General features: G+C 39.7%; 3 protein-coding genes across 3 annotated transcripts; all 3 read right to left on the reverse strand.

Moving 5' to 3' along the window:
* Positions 1-4,189: 4,189 nt before the first annotated feature.
* Positions 4,190-10,456, reverse strand: myorg (myogenesis regulating glycosidase (putative)). The gene is made up of 3 exons (XM_026349559.1): positions 10,391-10,456; positions 8,145-8,522; positions 4,190-7,975 (listed from the first exon to the last, which is right to left on the reverse strand). Exons 2-3 carry the CDS (start codon positions 8,405-8,407, stop codon positions 6,184-6,186), a joined length of 2,055 nt encoding a protein of 684 aa, XP_026205344.1. The 5' UTR covers positions 8,408-8,522; positions 10,391-10,456; the 3' UTR covers positions 4,190-6,183.
* Positions 10,457-11,192: 736 nt separating this feature from the next.
* On the reverse strand, positions 11,193-13,323 carry LOC113153379. The gene is made up of 5 exons (XM_026346976.1): positions 13,204-13,323; positions 11,779-12,041; positions 11,660-11,701; positions 11,411-11,530; positions 11,193-11,283 (listed from the first exon to the last, which is right to left on the reverse strand). The coding sequence occupies exons 1-5, from the start codon at positions 13,321-13,323 to the stop codon at positions 11,193-11,195; spliced, it is 636 nt and encodes a 211-aa protein (XP_026202761.1).
* A 1,332-nt stretch (positions 13,324-14,655) lies between these two features.
* zgc:109965 (M28_nicalin_like domain-containing protein) lies at positions 14,656-18,465 on the reverse strand. The gene is made up of 15 exons (XM_026349302.1): positions 18,321-18,465; positions 17,463-17,653; positions 17,106-17,250; positions 16,893-16,990; positions 16,742-16,819; positions 16,547-16,650; positions 16,374-16,462; positions 16,131-16,270; positions 15,864-16,042; positions 15,685-15,772; positions 15,564-15,602; positions 15,098-15,270; positions 14,958-15,011; positions 14,803-14,881; positions 14,656-14,712 (listed from the first exon to the last, which is right to left on the reverse strand). The coding sequence occupies exons 1-15, from the start codon at positions 18,463-18,465 to the stop codon at positions 14,656-14,658; spliced, it is 1,659 nt and encodes a 552-aa protein (XP_026205087.1).
* Between the last annotated feature and the right edge of the window lie 544 nt (positions 18,466-19,009).

A 19,009-nucleotide genomic window follows, 5' to 3' on the forward strand; every position in this document is an offset into this window, starting at 1 on the left:
TCCCCAGTGACTGACATTTTGTACCTCTTACCCCCACAAGGCACAGAGGAAGTGCCCTGCCTGTTGTCTTCACCTAAGTCCTTCAATTTACCATTTGAGTGTGTATGTATATTATAATACAAAAGTTTATCATTATTTATTATATGAAGTGTCTCTGCTGGAAAACTTCAACCGAGTTTTATTGTTATCATCTGATAATAAAGTTACTGTTGCGTTTAGGTGAAAATTCGGCTAAGACTAGATCTACATTATAATAAGTATTTTCATTATCAAAAACTTTTAGAATTATTTTCTTGATTATTCCCTAGGTGAAAGCTTTTTAAATAGCAAAATGTATTACACACAAGTTCTAAAGCAATAAATACGCAACTAGACTTGCACACTGTACTATATTATCACAGTCACTGCCAAAGTTAACAAACCAGCCAACACTGACTATCTCTGTCCCTGGAATGCCAGAGGCATGCTCTGAAATCCACAAAGGCTGCAGAGGAGTGTCAGCCTGATGCAGTGCAGCGAGCAGACAGGTGAAAAAGATAAACAGGTGCGAGACCGGTCTCTGGGGTGTTGGGTTCATTTGTTACCTAGCGAGGACAGACATATTCCTGTCAGACAAGCCGTGGCAGCACCAGATGCGAGGTCATTCTAGTTACAGAATGAAAATCTTGGGTTAAGGACAAAGATTCTCACTTCACACAAGAGATGGCCATGGGGTTTTATTTCCCCTGTGGTCACCTACAATAAATGCTCAATGCACATTTAGTTCCAAAAGGCTGGAAAGCATTTTTTAAAAAAGCTTATTCATCATTGTTTGTCTCCTGTTCAGCCTGGTTTCTATTTGCAAAACCATTCTGCAGATATATTTGCTAGCTTTAATGTTTACTAGCTACAATTATTTTAGTGAACGAGTGATTGTGCTAATGCATGTAAAACAATCACAAGTCATTTGTAAAGTATAATTTTCCTAATTAGCTTATTTGTGTCAGCAATAAGCTGCAACTAATACAGTAGCAGTGTACCCCTTGAAATACATTAGGCACTGTATTGTTCTTGTATTGTCCATAATGACAGCATATTAAAGTTTACAGTTAGGACTGGAAAAATTATGTGAACCCCTCAGCTAATGGAATCAGACTGAGGATGTGGGTTAGAGCTACTTTGACTTATAAAAAAAAATAATCATCAATCAGTTCATACAAGGAATCTGCTGCTGTAAATGCTGCCTTGCAAAAATGAGATCTCAGGAGACTGAAGATCGAGAATTGTTGATTTGCATAAAGTTATAAATCTTAAAGAGTTTAGATATTTGTCAGTCCACAGTTAGATAAACTGCCTATAAATGGAGATGGTTTACTACTTCAGCTACTCTCCCTAGAAGTGGGCGCCCAGCTAAGATGACTCCAAAAGCACAACCCAGAATGTTTAATGATGTGAAAAAGAACCTTAAAGGGCTTAAAGGAATAATTGGAGCTGTTTAACGTCTCTGTCCATGAGTCAGCCCCACACAAATCATGGTGCATGGTTGAATTTCAGGAAACCAGAGGAAGCTGCTACTCTAAAATAAATAATTAAACTATGCCAATGCTACTGGGAAAATATTTTGTTGACTATAGCATGAGCAACACTTCAAGTAGCATATGGCATAAAAAAGGCACCGCATATAAAAATGACAACATCATCCCAGAGGTGAAATACATTAGAGGAATTATCATGACATGGGACTGATTTGCTGCCTGTGGACTTGAATAGAAATGAATTCCCAAGGTTTTCAAGGTATACTACAGGATATGTCAAGATGGTTGTCTGCCAGATGAAGGGAAATGAAAGTTGGGCAATGCAGCAGGACCACTCAAAACATCTAAATAAATTCACTATAGACTACTAACAAAGAAAATCCACCTTTTGAAGTTGCCCAGTCAGATCCTAGATCTTAACCCAATAGAGATGCTGTGTAAGAACCTCAAGAGAGCCGCTTAAACCCGACATCCTGAGAAAATGGCTGAGCTGAAGCAGGAAATTGTTTGAGGAAAAATTCCTCTTTAAAGTTGTGCTGATCTAGTTTCTCATTTAACATATCAAAAAACATTACATAGAAATATGATAAATGTTTGTGTGATATTAACTTAAGCATACTGTTTGCCTGTACTTGTAATTTAGATGAAATCACATTTTATGACAACAGTGTTTATAAATTAATCATTGTTGCATATATTCGTCACATATTTACAAAAACAAAGCCACTGGTCAGCTTGGACATTTCCCAAAACGAATCTATTTTTTAACATATGTTTGATTGCACGCTGGTCAGAGCACCACCTCTCTCTTTATAATATGTACGCCTTAGTGGATAGGACAGACAGCAGACACCCTCATGGACGGAGAATATGGGAAGGTACTTGAGACACACTGGCTCCAAACCAGAACAACTGGTGTTTCTCCTCTGCAGATGGACACACAGGTGGGCACACAGGTGGGGAAGGATGGGGCGAAGTACTCTGCCAATTTTGTGTCCTGCTTGGTGTGTGTGTGTGTGTCTACGGATGTGTGTGCACATAACATCTGGACCGTAGTCCATTGACATGTTGGGGAAGGAGCTCAATAGTGAAGCTACACTGCACCCTTCTGGGTGTCTGCAGTACCACATGAACCCATTTAGTTTAGTGTCATTTTAAATTAATGTCAACTATTTGACAAATTAACCTGTGAGATTTCTTGTCTTCTTTTTTCATTATTTATAATTGTTTACTTTTATTTTTATTTAGAGAGAAGTCTCATAGTTTCATCTCCAATCATTTACTATTTACTATTTACTGTTTAGCCTTTCCTCATTTTTAGCCTTCGTAGAAATATTTAGCCCTTTGAGTTCTTCCTAAAGCTCCTACATAAATTATTTTTCCCAGTCCATGAAAAGATGGGCAGAACCAAACAATATGATTGCAGAAAGCAAACCGACAAATAATATCGATCCCAACAACACAGAGACAGCTAATCAATGAATGTATGTCCTCCCCGCACAGGCTGCAAGTCGAGATCAATTATGAAGAAAGATGAGGCATTGGCAAATAAAGTGAAGTTGTTCTGAAGCATATCCCGCTGTTGTGAAATGGAATAAATTCCCCAAACATATGAGAGATCGAATATGGCTGTGAGAAACGGTGCAACCACACTGTTTGAACTCAGAAAGAACCATCGCATTTAATGCTGTAATTCTAATGAATGTTGTTGCTGTTATCACCCACTTCAGTAAGTTTACCTTTCATATTCTTGGTGTGTGCACTCATATACTTTTACATCAGTTGCACTCTGGCCTCACATCATGAACCACCAGATGATTTATTGATCTGAACATCGCCTCCAAACAACCTGCACAGTTTTTTCATCAACTTGTCATTATTGCCCCATGATGAGTTAGGCATCAAAAAGTTGGAAAAGTCTCTCTAAGGTGCCTCTTTCAATATCAAATTGATAGGCACATTAGGTTTTATGTATTGCCAAATCATAAGAGGTTACAGGTTGTTACTGGCTCAATGATTGCATGGTCAGCTTACTGACCCTAATTTCAGGCCTGTGTGTTTTTTCCTCTACTATTTTATCAGTGTGTGTAGAAAGTAAAAGCCAGGCATACATTGATCGCTGTTAATGGCAGTCAAGGTATAATGTAGCAAATGTGCTTTGTACACCATGCAATGTTTGAAACGATTATTGTGTTTTCCATGCAAAATAAGCTGAAAACAATTCAATGTAAAAGTCAAATGTAATCCACACAAAATTACTTTGAATATGAACTTTTGCTGGAATTAATGCTGCCCTTTAGTCACACGCTAATGCTCAGAGTCTTCAGTTTGTTGTTAATTTGAGGCAAACACAAAAAGCCACAAGCAAATAAACAGCCATGTCTCAGTCATGCCACAATGCAAGACCTTCTGGGACAGAAATAGCGTTAGAGACTGGTCTGGCCCAGATGGTAAGTGAGAAGTGCTATAAATAGGTAGGGTTGTTACAACCAAACTATGTCAGAAGGCACAAGCAAAATCCACAAAGGACAGCATGGAGGCCACATGTCAAAGTACACCAAGAAGTGAAGGGCAGCATTAGAAAAACAGACAGCAGTAGAAATAAATCAAACTGATTCTGCCAAATGGGAAATTGCACCACAGGATTTCAAAAATCATGAAACACAAAACAACAGTTTTCACGTTAGATATCAGGTCTGTGCTTTTATTCAGTCATGAATAAAAACAGAGAATCGTGCAACCTAACTATCCCTTCACCATGTTGCCAATATTAGTCTTTATCAGATTTACTTTGTGGGATGTCACTCAAAGCAATATGTTTTGCTGCCTTCCCCTGAGTTTGATAAAAAGATCAATTTGAGGTTTTTCTCAAGATGTTAAGATACACAACATTACCAACACACTCTGAACTAAGGCCACAGTACGTGCATGAAAAAATGCTTCAGCTATACATAGTGGAGAATGAAGAGGTTAGTGGACTGGGCTCTATGGCTTTTGAACTTGTAAATTAACATAAAGGTTAAATCTAAGAACAACATAAAACAATGTAGGAATAATAAAGCTTTAGCATAACAAATCATACTGATAACACTGATGTTGCAAAACATTCATTTGAACAAAATTCAAATACACTGTACTATTTAATGTGATAGGTACCATTTAATGTTACTAAACCCCACCCCATACCATGTGGGTACAACAAATCCATATTTATTATTGTTATTTAGCTTATACTTTTCAAACTTCCAAAAATTCTCATTTTCCTATTAACTCTCATTATCTCAGCTGTGTTAATCAATGCTATAGACGTGATAGTACCACGAGCCACACTGAGTGTCAGATAAACACTTAAAAGATAGTTACAAGATCACTCCAACATGCTGGAGCCTGAGAAAGCTGTTACCTGAAGAACCTGAAATATTTAGTACCTAATAAAATGCATCTTCTACTGGAAGAGGAGTAGTCACATGACACTTTGTTACACAAATGAAGGCGAATGCAGCTCGTAATGATTAAACTTCAAGCATTCATCCTGATAAGTGACGCATAAAACCTGACCTGCTGAGAAGTATCTCAGAGCACAGGCATAAAGGAGTCATTAGTGTCAAAGGGAAAGTAGGATATCTCAGTCAAACTGAATTGAACCTTTCCAGCTTTAAAAGGTTTTATGTAGCCTACTATCTGCCTTACGATAATAATGGCACCCCTTCTATCGCCCTCCCATTATATGATTTGTTTGACTTGTATTTACTTTAAAGTACTGTGACACTCAAAAATCTACCATCCCTATGATATACAATGACAATTATAACTCAATTCACAGTTTGCATATTCCCTTTTTGTATATTGTATATTTCCAATGACCTGTAGGGTCTTTAAAACAAGACTATGTAACCATTAAAAGCTGAATTAACATTTTCTTGAACCCATAAACATCATTGTATATTGTTACTCACTTTAATACGTTATAAGATTTAGCTGCTGCTGCCTAACTTACTGTAGCCTGTGGTAAAAATGTTAGCCAGTAAATATCTTAGCAAACATATAGATACTGATGTGTAACTTTACATTTAACAGGCAGGACTGACAAACTGCAGACACAAATTTAAGTCCAGAGTCCTGTGTGAGGTAGAGTTTAGGCTCTTTTTCTAACCATAGTCGATTATGCGACATATGGTCATTATGTTATTATAAAATGGAATTCGATTGTAATTATGTTCACCACAAAAATATATTCGTGATTGAAGTTTTGTAGCATAAGAACACAATTTTTTTTATTTTTTTGAATTTGTTCTTCTTCTGCTACTGTATATTTCACCATTTATAATTAACCTGTAATTGCTACTTATGTCAGTCATCAAAAGTTGCATTATCTGGTTTTAAAGGACCCTACTTTGGTATAATTCTAATAAACAAAAAAAAAAAAAAAAGACAATGTCACATTCATTAGTTTAACCTAAATGGCATAAAATGAGAGGAGGTGATGGCATTTCACATTTGTGATATTATATGTAAAAAATTTCCATTTCTTCAAGTGTAAAGAAAAGATTTTCCAATGATGTCCAATGTCTCGAGCATAAACATTTAATTTGAATCAAATCAAAGGTTAACTCATAAGTAAATTGGAGCATGGGCAAATCAAGTCTGTTAAGCTTTGCATTATTTGTTACTACACCCAAAGAAAGTAAGCAATTTCATCCAGGTCTACAGGATAGTCTGTGAGATGCAGCGGCTTCTTAATATCAAATCTCTCCCCCTTGTAGCTCTTCCAACGGCCAGCAGGGAGGTAGATGTCACGCTCCTGCTTTCCAGGCTCTAAAACTGGGGCTACCATGAGGTCATCTCCAATCAGGAACTGAGAATCGATTTTATAAGCTGTCTCATCACCTGTAGCAATCCACCACAAGGGCCGTATGATTGGGTCCCCTGTCTGTAGCACCTCGCTAGCCAGCTCCAGGACCCGTGGCGCCACAATACTCTCATGAAGAGCTGTGTATTTTCGAGCAATTTCAACCACCTCATTGTCGTATTCCCATGGCGGAATTGAAAACTGCATGGAGGGCATGAAAGCTGCCAGCTCCAGCCATCGGATATAAAGTTCTCGATCAGGTAATGCACGACTTCCATCTGTGCGGTTCAGATAGGCATTCCCTCCAATCATGTCTGGTAAAATGAACTGATAGCCGAGAATGCTGATGGTAAGCACTGTGGGGATAAGAGATTTGAGACCCAACTCGTAGCCCCACACAGAGTCCCTGTCAATAGGTCTGAAGAAGCATGATATGTTCTGGGACTGGTAGCCACTACGCAGCTCAGCTCTATCATTGTAAGGAACAGCCATTTCAGTGTAACGTCTTGTGAAAAAGCTTGGGTCTCGAATGGGAGTTCGGGTGCTAAATTTCCATGGTAAATAGTTGGTCTCCCCTGCATCAAATTTGAAAGACGACAACCCATACCTAGAGCGCAGTGAACGCAACTGGGAGGAAAACCAATCACGGGCTTCTGGATTTGTAAAGTCCACAATGGCACCAATGCCATTCCACCACTGTACCAAGGCGGGTAGCCGGCCTGTAGGCTCCCTGACAAACAGTTCCCTCTCTACACCAGTATGAAAGTTGTCAGAGTCATAGTTAACAAAAGGGTGAATCCACAGAGACACCGAAAATCCATCTGATTTCAGCTTTTGGAACATGGCCAAGGGATCGGAGAACTTTATTGGGTCAAATTCAAAATCCCCGTATCGTGTGGTGTAGCGGTCATCAAGTTCCAGTTGGCTGCAGTTGAAGTTATATTTGCGGATGTTGGCAGCATACGTCAGGAGTTTCTCTTGATCGATGTCAGTCTTATGTAGTGCCCAAGTGGACCAAATAGGATGCCGAAACATGACTTTGGCTGGCACCTTGTTTGGTTTGTTGAAGTATCTGCGGACCATGTACTTGTGTATGGATGTCACGTCTAAGCCCACACACACTCTGTAACTAAGCTCGGCACATGGAGCCTCCCCTGTGTTTGGTTTGAAGGGACTATCGTTGTATCGCGCCTGGAAGTACATGGTCTTCTCTGTGTCGTTCCAGCCCAGATGGAAGGGCACAGAATTGTTAATCTTGATGGCCGTAGCATTGGATGAAAGCCAATAACTCTCCAAAATTCCACCAAATTCATTGCGATTTGAGTAGATGTCACTGGTAACAAATGGTTTGGGAGCTTGTTGGCCAGAAATAGAAATAGGCCAGTGCTGAATTGCTGACACTGCACCCCCATACCAATGAGCAAACTTGTACGTCATGGCATGTTCAACAGGAATGTCAGGAACCAGTTCTTCCCAGCGCACACGGTAGCATTGCACTGTGTCCTTAGGGCGCACTGTCTTAATGAAGAAGTTAAGTTTTCTATCAGTGGTGCGTCCACAGCTCAGAATCTCACCTTCCTTGGAGCAGGAATCCAAATCCAATGTCCCTGACCTGCCGAGATTTTAAAATAATTACATTTCTCCCGAGAGAACAGTTTAATGAGGAAGTTCAAGACATTTGTACAAATTTGTACAAATACCTTCATTTCATGATGTACTGAAATATGAAATATTTATCATTCCACATTATTTAAATTTCAAAGACTGTTTAAATTACCAACCTGAAATCCATTCTGAAAACAATAGACCCTCCCTGGTTGCGGATAATGTAGCCATCTTTATTCAGATCCAGCAGCTGAGTCTTAAGCAGCTCAGCTTTGCGAAGAGAGGCTATGTAATAACACCACGCAGTCACTGCTGCAATCACCAGCACCAGGCCAATTACTCCAGCTCCGACTAAGGGTCGAGTGTCCTTGTTGTGTTTCTGCTTGAGGATAACATCTGTAATTGTGCCCCCAGCTCCTCCTGGTACCACTTGGTACATGACTTTTGCTCTTCAGTGGGTAAATCCAATAGTAGATTTTCTACAGATCATGGAGACTTTTCCGGGAAATCTCTTTTGTAGGACTTTGGCCCTGTTGTTATGTCTGTTTGCCCACCTGTCATGTGAAAGATAACAGACCTTAAAGAGTTAGTGTTAGTCTAATATTTGGTTTTCTCATATCAACACTGGTTTTTGGTGTAAAACTGATCACTACAGAAATACTGCCTTGGTACTGTTCTATGAAATACAGTATCACTCATAGTTGTGAACAGTCAGCATACATTGACTTGACTCCAGATAACTAAACCAGCCAAATCAAGATATCATCCTGTTTCCCAGCCTCAATCTTGTTTTTTCTGGCAGTTCAAAGCCTCCATTACGTTTCTAGCATTGTCGTACATGCACTTCATTGCTACACAAAGTGATTTCACAGCACTTAGAGGTATTACACTGTCAGGATGTAAACTTTAAAGATGTGTTAGAGATTTAACAAAACAAATCCACTGCCAATTACCCATAAGAGGATAAAGTGGTTGTCCCCAGCAGTAATTCTAACATATGAGTTCAACTGAAAGAGGACTCATTTGTATGTAAGGAAGTAGAGTAGCTGAAAGGGGATTTTGGCCTCTGAGTTCTGCCAATGCTGGGAAGGGGAGCAAAGCATACTAAATACACTTGGTGCTCCAATAGGCCATACTAATGATAAAAGTAAGTTACCTGGTTCGTGCTAGAAAAAAATACAAAGAGAAAAGCCACAAACAGTATCTGTTTCTCCTGCATGGCTTACTGGCCCCGTTTAGCAGGGACATGAGAAACTCTTAAGGGTAATTAATTAGTTGATGTTAGTTATTGTGTCCTGATAATAATCTAATCATTCTGATTAATTCTGTGTTCAACCCCCCATTGTATAGATTTCCCCAAACAACACCAGTGATAACATAAGCCCATCATTTATTAGCTGAGAACTAACTGTTGGTTCCTTGAAGATCCGCTCTGCTGGTTGCTGAACTAGTGAAATTTACCAGTTAAGTCAGATGTTAATGTCTGTGAGGCATACTGTATAAAGACTGTGTCTGACAGCTTTTTCTGTTAAATTAAGAAACATAGAACAATCTCTGATTTGCAACTAACAGTTCCTTTAAATGGTTAGTTTTCTTAATTAACAGATCAATAAGGTCCAGAACTTGTGTCCATGGTGATATCTTAAATTTGCTTGTTTAGTTCATTAATCCAAATCTAAAATGTTCTGCTATGAAGATGACTTAAAATTACTTACTACTAGTTAATTGTTTCTCTTATTTACAAAATTTATTAAAAAAAAAAAAAAAAAAGATCCAACAGTACTAAAAAGAAAAGCTAATGATTAAATCAAAATATCAAAACACAGCTTTCAGGTCATGTTTTTTGTTTTTTTTTTCCTAACAAAAAGAGGGTGAAGAAGCTAGAAATATTCTAGAAATAAATAAGGACGTGGCTGTGTTTAAGGTGAGATGGCTCATTTCAGCAGATTCCTTATCTGTACTCACATAAACACAGATGTGCTTATGCAGTAAGAACAGGAGCCTGAGCAGGTCTCATCTCAGTTACTGTGTGAGTGTGTTGCACCTCGCTGTGTTGTGCTTATGTCTTTATGTCTTTGACTGTGACAGCAGAACCGTGCAGAGGACCCAAAGCATTAATCAGCAGTGACGAGCCCCAATTTGAACGTGGAGGTTTCTACAATTTAGAGATAAAGTTTCTATAATTCGTGATTTGTCCACTTAACATTAACGCACAGTGCTTACACACACGCGATAATCACAAAGGAGAATAAAGTTTTCTAACATGCCCGCAGCTATGAACAGTGCGTGTCCCGACGTGTCGTGCGTCTCGGTGGGTGGTGCGAGAAAGTTAACGGGAGGAAAAACAACGCGTATCTCCTGTAAATGTGTGTGAGCATTGTTCACCGCGTTTCAGTCGCTCGTTCAAAGAATTGTTGCCTACCGATCAGCAGCAGCCCGCTCAGCAGCTCCAACACAAACTTGTTTTCCACAGTCCGCAGGAAAAAAACAAAAAGGTCCGAGACAGACGTACAGGCACGACGTTGCGTAACCGACGTGTCTACGCACATTACAGCAAGGGAAATGTAGTCCACAAGGTGGGAGCAGCGCTCTGTAGTTCATTATTCTACAGGTTGAGCTGATCACACTTTACATCTTTACATGATATTCTGTTTGTATAGTGAAATGCAAATATACCAATATACCAAAAACATGTGTGGAGCATAATGCTGCCAGAGTTTGGGGTTTGTTTACAATGACTTTATTTTAAGTCCACTGTTTGATTTTACTGCAAAATAATCACAACAAGAGTAGGTTTCATTGTTTTAAGGACTATTTCTGTTTTAACTTTTCGAGCCATAAGAACAACTTATATAAATAAAAGTATGAACTATCTCTCTAATCATGGGGTACATTTTTATAGATAGTAAATGTCATGTACAGATACACATTTGGGCCATAGTGTCTTATTCACCACACATTCATTCATTCACCACAAACTCCTAATGGGAAGCTCTTTCCCACATATTATGGGGTGAATTGTTCCAAGCTGCATGCAGGAAAGTAATAGTGCTGAGAGTGCAGCCTACAGTTACATTATTCATTGTCACACAGGGTTAATTAGCAGAGAATTAAACAATAGTGAAGTTAACGATTCCTCATTGTTCTGAAGGGCCCACGGAGACCCCCTCGAGGACCTGTGCAGGACCCCAGTCCCCGCTGAGGAATTTAGTGTTTAAATAGTCCTAAGAAAGGCTTTCAGACACGAACTCTGGGTGTATGATGTAGTGTCCAGCCTGGTAGGGCTTCACCACATGGAAGCAGCTGTAGCAACTGCTGTGGATAGACCATCAAAGCAAAGATTAGCCCACAGTGGGAATTATTTAATTTAGATACACAAGAAAGAGATATTCTTTTTCAGACAATTACGTTTTTATGTTGTTAAAAGCAAGCAAATATGCACCTATGATCCAGAGCGCTGTTACACCGAGACCTGCAGTTTTGTATGCATGGAAAGTGGTGTGAAACTGCAGGAGAGTTGCCAGTCTGGGGTCTTGTCTGAAGGTGAACACCGGCACGTTGCCTGGAAAAATAATACAGTATTAGTCAGTATTTGTAGTATTTTATAACATTCAGTTCTTACTGAGGGTTCATCAGTTTAACTAGCATTGTCCAGGGCTAAAGGCCACAAGGTCAGAGGTCATTCTCTCACCGTGCTGAGAGTGGATGGACATTCATCTGATAATCCATTCTCCTGCAAAGAAAATCAATCCGAATCAGTATTTCTTTAGTGTTATCTCTGGCCTATGGATTGAACTGATTGATCGCTACCTCTGTGGGTTCTTTAAAGCTGTATCGAGCTGTGCAGCGTTAGGCTCAGTGAAATGTAGGTTTTTCAGCCTGTCAGCAGAGGGCAGAGCTTGTTCTGCTGCAGTGCTTAGACAGTTGTTAGGACTCGCTGTAACTGGACTGTGAAATGACAGATGTCTGACAGGAGGGAAGAGAGGGCGACTACTGCCCACGGGGGGTGAGGGGCGTGGGTGAGTCTTGGTTGACCTGTAGTTGGGCTGAAGGCTCCAGGGAAACAGAAAGTCCTGGAAAGGCAAAGAAAGGAACATGACAGTTACAAACCTCTCATATACACTGTCTGCTGGATTCAATTTATGTTATTTTCTACACGTAGGCCTGCATAACCAGTGCTGCATGAAAGTTTCTCAGTCGTTTAGAATTTCCTCTATATCTGCATAAATGTGAGGCTAAACATAATCAGATTTTCAAATAGAGAAATCGGGGTCTTCACAAACAGAGTCTGACCTTGACTACACAGGTTTATAGAAGTGTGACTTCTGAAGACCCTGGAAGAAGAGTTGCTGACACTCACTAAAGAGTTTGGACTCCACCAGATTATTTACAAATAAAGAACATTCATCGCCACTGAGTGTGGATGACTCAGCAAGACAATGACCCTGAACACACAAGTCATTCTACCAAAATGTGAGTAAAGGAGAATGAATGTTTGGGAATGGACACGGCAAAGTCTTAAAACTCCTCCAGGCTGTTGTGCAGAGCTAACAAATAGTTAACAGAAACTTTAGTTGAAGTTAATGCTATTTTTCAAACTAAATACTTTTTTTTACTTCTTAAATTTTTTAATTGGGTTTCTTCTATCCCAGTCAGAATTATCCATAAATAGAGAAAACTCCATCCAAGCTGCTGTGGGTACAATTTTCATCTATATCATACTATATCATTTGATACATGTACCACATCTAGTATACACCTAATTCTGAGGTCAGTGTAGTCTCTTTTATAATACAAATTCCTCCCCACATGTCTTTAGTCTAGTCATCTGTCATTACCTTTATAATATGACATGATACACTGAAAGCTGTGAGACTGAGTGTGCTGGGTCTCTAGGTATTTTAGCTTTACAGTGGAGTGACCATGCTCTCCTCTTACCACTGTTTACTCCACACCTTGATAAATACACAGGCATGGAGGAAGTACTGAATAATAGATGGGATACCACTTTCACCAAGCATGGGGAAATGTAAACAATCAGCCACCGATTAGTCTAAGACACCTCACGCCAATAATAAGTGAACCAATTAGACCAGTCTGACATCAAATTACACTGCAGTTACACTAAAACACTGCAGGAGAAATTCTAAATCCCTTTGCACAATCAGAAATACTTTTGTCTTTTTAAACCTGTGCAGGTGTGTGTGTGTGTGTGTGTGTGTGTGTGTGTGTTACCGGCCGAGGCTGAGGGTTGTTCCTGCGGTGGGCTGAGGTAGGTCGAAGTTGGGTTCGTTTCACTCTCCCGGGTGAGGTGAAGTGCTGTTTGTACACAGTGATGTAGAGCTGGGGAGTCATCTTCACTAACTGTCTGCGCAGTCTGCTGCTCAGTCTGCCTGAATGTTATGAAGCCCTCCTCCTCCCTTGTCACCTGGTGGCTCCTCCCTTTGCCCCCCACCTGTATATCTCTTATTTTTACTTTTTTTCTCAAAATGTCCAAGTATGTATATTTTGCCTGGTTGTAAGTGATGCTGGGCTTTGCATGTCACCTATTTCGCTGATATATATATATATGTATATATATGTATATATATATATATATATATATATATATATATATATATATATGTATATATATGTATATATATGTATACTGTATTGCTGTTTCTGGATTTAGACTATTTATTTAGACATCTAGTATTTTTCTTGTGCATCCATCATTAACTATAGATGTAGCACTTACTGTAGATGATAAAAACACTTTTGGTTTAATCTGTAGCTATTGTGACCAATCTACTATGTAAAGGTTGTTGGAGACGGGGTAGATACACCCTTGCTGAACCAGAACAACTCTTTCTGCTACCTGAGCACTTGATTACTAATCCCCCTGAGCCCCAGACCCCCTGCAGAGACACACTTTGCTTTGGGTCACTGTCCCTGACCTACTTCCCTCCTAGGAACCCTAATGAACTAGCCAGCACTGATCTTAAACACTATGGCTCATTGTCCAGCTGTTTAACTGCGTTACAGTTATACACTGGGCTGAACCAAACTGGAGCAAATCAGCTAAGGGATGAAATCTTTAAGAATCTCCATCCTGAGTTACCTCTTTTCACTGACAGTATGCCAGCCACATAAGCATCAATAATTCACCAAGCACTGTAGGGAGCCTTTGTGTCTGTACTGCTCTCACTGAATTATCTGTGACAGGAACTGGCTGTTCATCTCGCTGCAGTGGCTGGGCCTTGTTTGACAGCCATGTAAAGCCCAGTCAAATTCTTGTCAACAGATGCAGAGCAGAGGACAAGGGCAATCATAGTAATCAAGTAGCCGGGGCAGCCTTGACGGAGGATCAAATACTAGATGTGATTTGTGTTCCTGTCTTCAATATACTTCAAAACTGTAGTCTTTCTTAATTTATTGTTTACTTTACATCTCCACAAACAACAGAACTCAGTCAGTTCTCATAAGAAATTGTTCACAGTACAGTGGAATCATGTATAATTAAAGGTGCATCCATCTTTAAAACAATATACATTTCAAAGTAAAAGCACACGTTATAGCTTATGCATATGATCAGCCTCAGAAGACCCTTGTATTTCTTGCTTGTTCTGTGCAGCCAGTAAAGCACAAGGCAATGCAGACTTCAAAGCCCTTGTCATAGTCTCAGTAGTTGAAGTCTTACACTATTTACTGGTGCTTGGATTTCACTGCTGCTTTCAGTTTTGTGTAGAGATAACCAAAATTCTGCAAGAGAGAACAGACCGACGTTGTTAGAAAAAGAAAACTACCTATAATCAGTTGAAATTACTAATATAAAAAAGTCCTTTCACAAACCTGGATTGCATAGTAAACTATCCCCAAATAGGCAGCAATGCAACCACCGAGGAAGAGATCAAATGCTGCAGGTTTCACTCTGGAAGAAGAAGTACATCAGTGTCTAAGTGTCTCATTGAAATTAGCACAAAGGGCATACAAATGCATATATTTACCTGTACATAACTATCGGCTGGTCCATTTGATCAAAAAAGGTAATATCAGGGTCCCTGTGTAACACAATTAATCACATGTTATACTGATGTATTTCTTTGACATCGTGAAGTATGTGTTTTCTTCCACTACTCTCTGGTACCTCTTGTCCTGTCGAAAAGTGTGTCTGTGGACTTGCTGGAGGTAACGTTTGAATTCGTGCTCCAGTGAATTGACCAGCAGGATGTGACCAGGCTCCTTATCCAGTAGCTGGGTTGCCCGAGGAACTGAAGTCAAGAAGTACATCATACTGGACATACGACTGTCCTGAAAGTCCTGCATCAACGATTTAGATTCACAGAAGAAGATTTTTAGGTAAAGGTAGTAATACCAGTTAGTGTAAGTCAGGATTTCTCATTTATATCTATAAAAATGGGTATTTTATGATTGTAGAAATATATTTTTATTTCCCAATCAATGTCTATATCTATTCAATATTATCTATTTGACTTTATTTCAATCTTAAAATCAAATCAAATCAAATTAACACACACTCTGCAATGGCTAAATATTAACACTAGAGGTCAGCACTTGTCTTTGCATGCTGCCTAAAATAATCAGGAACTTACCATTTGGCCCTTGAAAACCTGCACATCTTTCGGCGAACCCTTGCAGAGAGATAAAGATTATTCACATGAAATAAACCAAATGGTTAACTAAGTGTCAGTACTCATTTTAGTATGCAGGCACCTTGTCGGAGAGATTGTACATATACCGTGCCAGTGCTTCAGCAACTATGATGCCATTTCTCTTGAGTCTCCTGAAATCTATTTGTGACCTATGAGAAGATATTCAAAAAACAGACAATATATTATGTGTCTCTTTAAATCAGCTATTTTACCATTCAAGTAAACATAATTTAGAATTACACTGTGTCCAGTATGGAGCCTCTGAGCCCAGATTTGGGATCTTCCAGATGAGACAGAGTAAAGCCAGGGATCCTGCGTAGACTGTAGCGTTCATGCTCCCAGGCTACTGTTGACTCCACAAGATTGATCTTCTTATGGACCAATCCCATCTTCAGCCATGGAAATCTAGAGGAGACCACCTGGGGGTGCCAAAAAAAGTATGTGCAGAAGGCTATTAGGACTGACACAGAGCCTCAATATTTTGCCACTAACAGTAAAACTTGTTACCTCCTCCAAGTGTTGAATGAAAGAGTGCATTGGAGTTTCAGGTTTAGGAGGCCGGGACACATGCATGTAGAGTTCGTCTCCATTGGCCAGAGTATCCAAACATAGAACAAACGCCACATTGTCGTGGAGCAGGCTGGACTCTAGTTAAAAAAAATGTTTGAGTTGACTTTGACTAACTGGTCAGTTTATGTTTGAATTCACATACAGTAAAAAGTTCAGTGTGTCACAAAGGCAAAAACACACCAGCATGGTCCAGGTTCTCTTCAATCCATCTCTTAGTGCCAAGGAAGTTGTACTTTCCCCCTCCAGTTAAGGAGAACATTAAATGATATCTAAAGCACGGAAATTAGAGAATGGTCAGACAATCCATATCAGTCAGTGCATCACTTTCTGTCAAAGCAGGCTCTATAACTCACGGTGGTCTGGTTCTTGAGCTGCTATAAAGCTTCTGGAAGAGGCGTGCCAGCTCTAACAGGATGGTCACACCACTGCCGTTAGAGTCAGCTCCATAGGACAACCACTGTATTACACACAAATACAAACACATACAATTCAACATGGCAGAGCTTTAGAAACATTCGGGGATGCATCTTGATGAAGTGTTCACACACCGGGGCCAGTCCATGAGAGTCATAGTGGGCAGTGATGACAATGGTGGGTACATCCTCACCTGCTCCAGGAAGCACTCCCTGAAACACACATCACCAATTAAACAGTGCAGAACAGAGAAGCGATCATAAATCAATCAGGTCCTACTCTCACCTCCAGTGTGACAATAGAGTTATCAGTGATCGCCTTGATTGGGGCTTTATTGCTTACTAACATCTGGAAGGCTGTAGCTGTGACCATACTTCGAAGGACTGGCAACAATAAAAACACACACAGTTAAATAAAATACACATGCTGCAGCATTTTCTTTTTCACTTTTCCATGCTCTGTACAGTACATTTATTGAACTTGTCTTCCTCATCCTACCTCTGATGAATATCGATAGGTTCCGGGTGGCTGCAGCCTGCTTGACCTCTTCGTACATGTAAAGCAGCTGTTCATCTTCAGGCACCACATACACGGGCATGAGGGTCTCCTTCAGTAAGGCCTCGCTCTCACTCACCATAAAGGACTAGAAGAGAAAAAGGTCATGTTAATACAACTAGGCTGGCTACTAAGACTGTTGCTGAGCAGGTTTCAAGCTTGCTTTCTATCCTGTTTGCTTTCTATTGCCTTAGCAATTGTATGATATGTAAAATAATACTTCAGCAAGCAGTCACCTAATACCTTGGAGAAATTATCATATTCAGATTCTGCTTTTTTTGCAGCTTCACCAGTCTTTACCTGTACAGTTTCATGGGAGATACTGGAGATATTTTTGGGTAGCAAGATGAGAATGGCAGCTGCGCCTTGTCCCTGAGCTTCAAGGTAATTTTCTGTGGTGAAGTCCTGCACCTTCATGATGACACAGCGGCGGGTCAACACCGGCTCGTCGGCTGACCGCGCCTCCGCCACAACAATGGCTCCACGACAACCTCAGCACACACAAAAAATTTAAAAAAGGGAATATGAATATCAATTTGTTCTTATTTTGCTTGTTTTGTTTAGTTGGTGTATAGCTCTACTCCAATACAGTTCAGCAGGAAAGTTTACTGCATTACTACTATTTGACAGCTTACAAACTTACTTTGTAGCATATTGTAATACTGCTACAGACACATTGCTATACACACACTATACTACTTTGCCATAGACACATAAGTAGTGGTAGATGAGACAAATAAGTAGTTGAAATTGGCTCCACCTCTGTCAGCAACAGTATTAAAATGTTGCTTACATATTAGTGCATCAATAATCCAATAATACATGCTGTATTTTTAAAGCAGAATTCTCCAAGAAGCCTTTTTATATTACTTTTTGTACTTCAGCTATACTGTGTAAGTGTATAAAATATTTTTAATTACTTGTTTTAGTATTTTTAGGGTCATTAAAAGCCTCTTTTTGCCTCTTCTTGATGTACTGATTAATTACCAAATGTAGGAGTACTTCTGTAAAGAAACCTGACTTTCATATTTAAGATTGCAGTATATTTTCTAAAGATTACCATATGTTCAAAAGTAATTATTAGTTGTAGCCTTCACAAAGTAAAAACACTAAAGATATTTCCACCAGTGGATGTGAAGAGTGACTCTTTGAATTTACCACGCCGCTGTTGTGCCAAATTGTAGTGTTGCATCCTATAGGCAGTAAACTCATAGGAGGAGACAGCAGGGAGAGCAGAACCATGCAGAGACTGAACACAGAGCAGCAACAGAACAGCAGCTGCACTCAGGTGTTTCAGCAACATGATGTCACGTCTTGTTACAGTGCCAGTCTATGAAGGAAGAGTAACATTAATATATAATAACACAAAAAAGATGGACTCATTTTGGAAGACCCTATTTCAGATATCCTTCTAAGTGTCATTAAGTGTCATTAGCTGAAAGAGAGCTATTATCTCATAGTGTCAAACAACCAGAAGCTCTGTTAATTTTCCATCTATAACTCTGAAGTCAATTTTGTTCGACTAACAGTCAGACATAGTTATTGGAAACTTCCTCACCTGTCGCCAAGCAGGTCCGTCTCATGAGCCTTCCTACTACGTCTTCTTCAACTTCAGTACGACTCTTTCCAACGTGGACACACACTGGCTCCTGGGATTCAAGGCATCTAGGTAAGCCACCATTCACCATCTGCTCCCAAGGGATCAAACTCAGGCTAATCTCAAATGCCCAACCCCCCCATACTTCTCTGTCTATCCATTCCTCCTACGATCTACCATCCTGTATTGGTCACAATCACTCACTTCAATGGACAATAACACATCACCAGCAGATACTCTAGATATCTAA

Source organism: Anabas testudineus, chromosome 5 (genome assembly GCF_900324465.2).
Source record: "Anabas testudineus chromosome 5, fAnaTes1.2, whole genome shotgun sequence".
Taxonomy (NCBI): domain Eukaryota; kingdom Metazoa; phylum Chordata; class Actinopteri; order Anabantiformes; family Anabantidae; genus Anabas; species Anabas testudineus.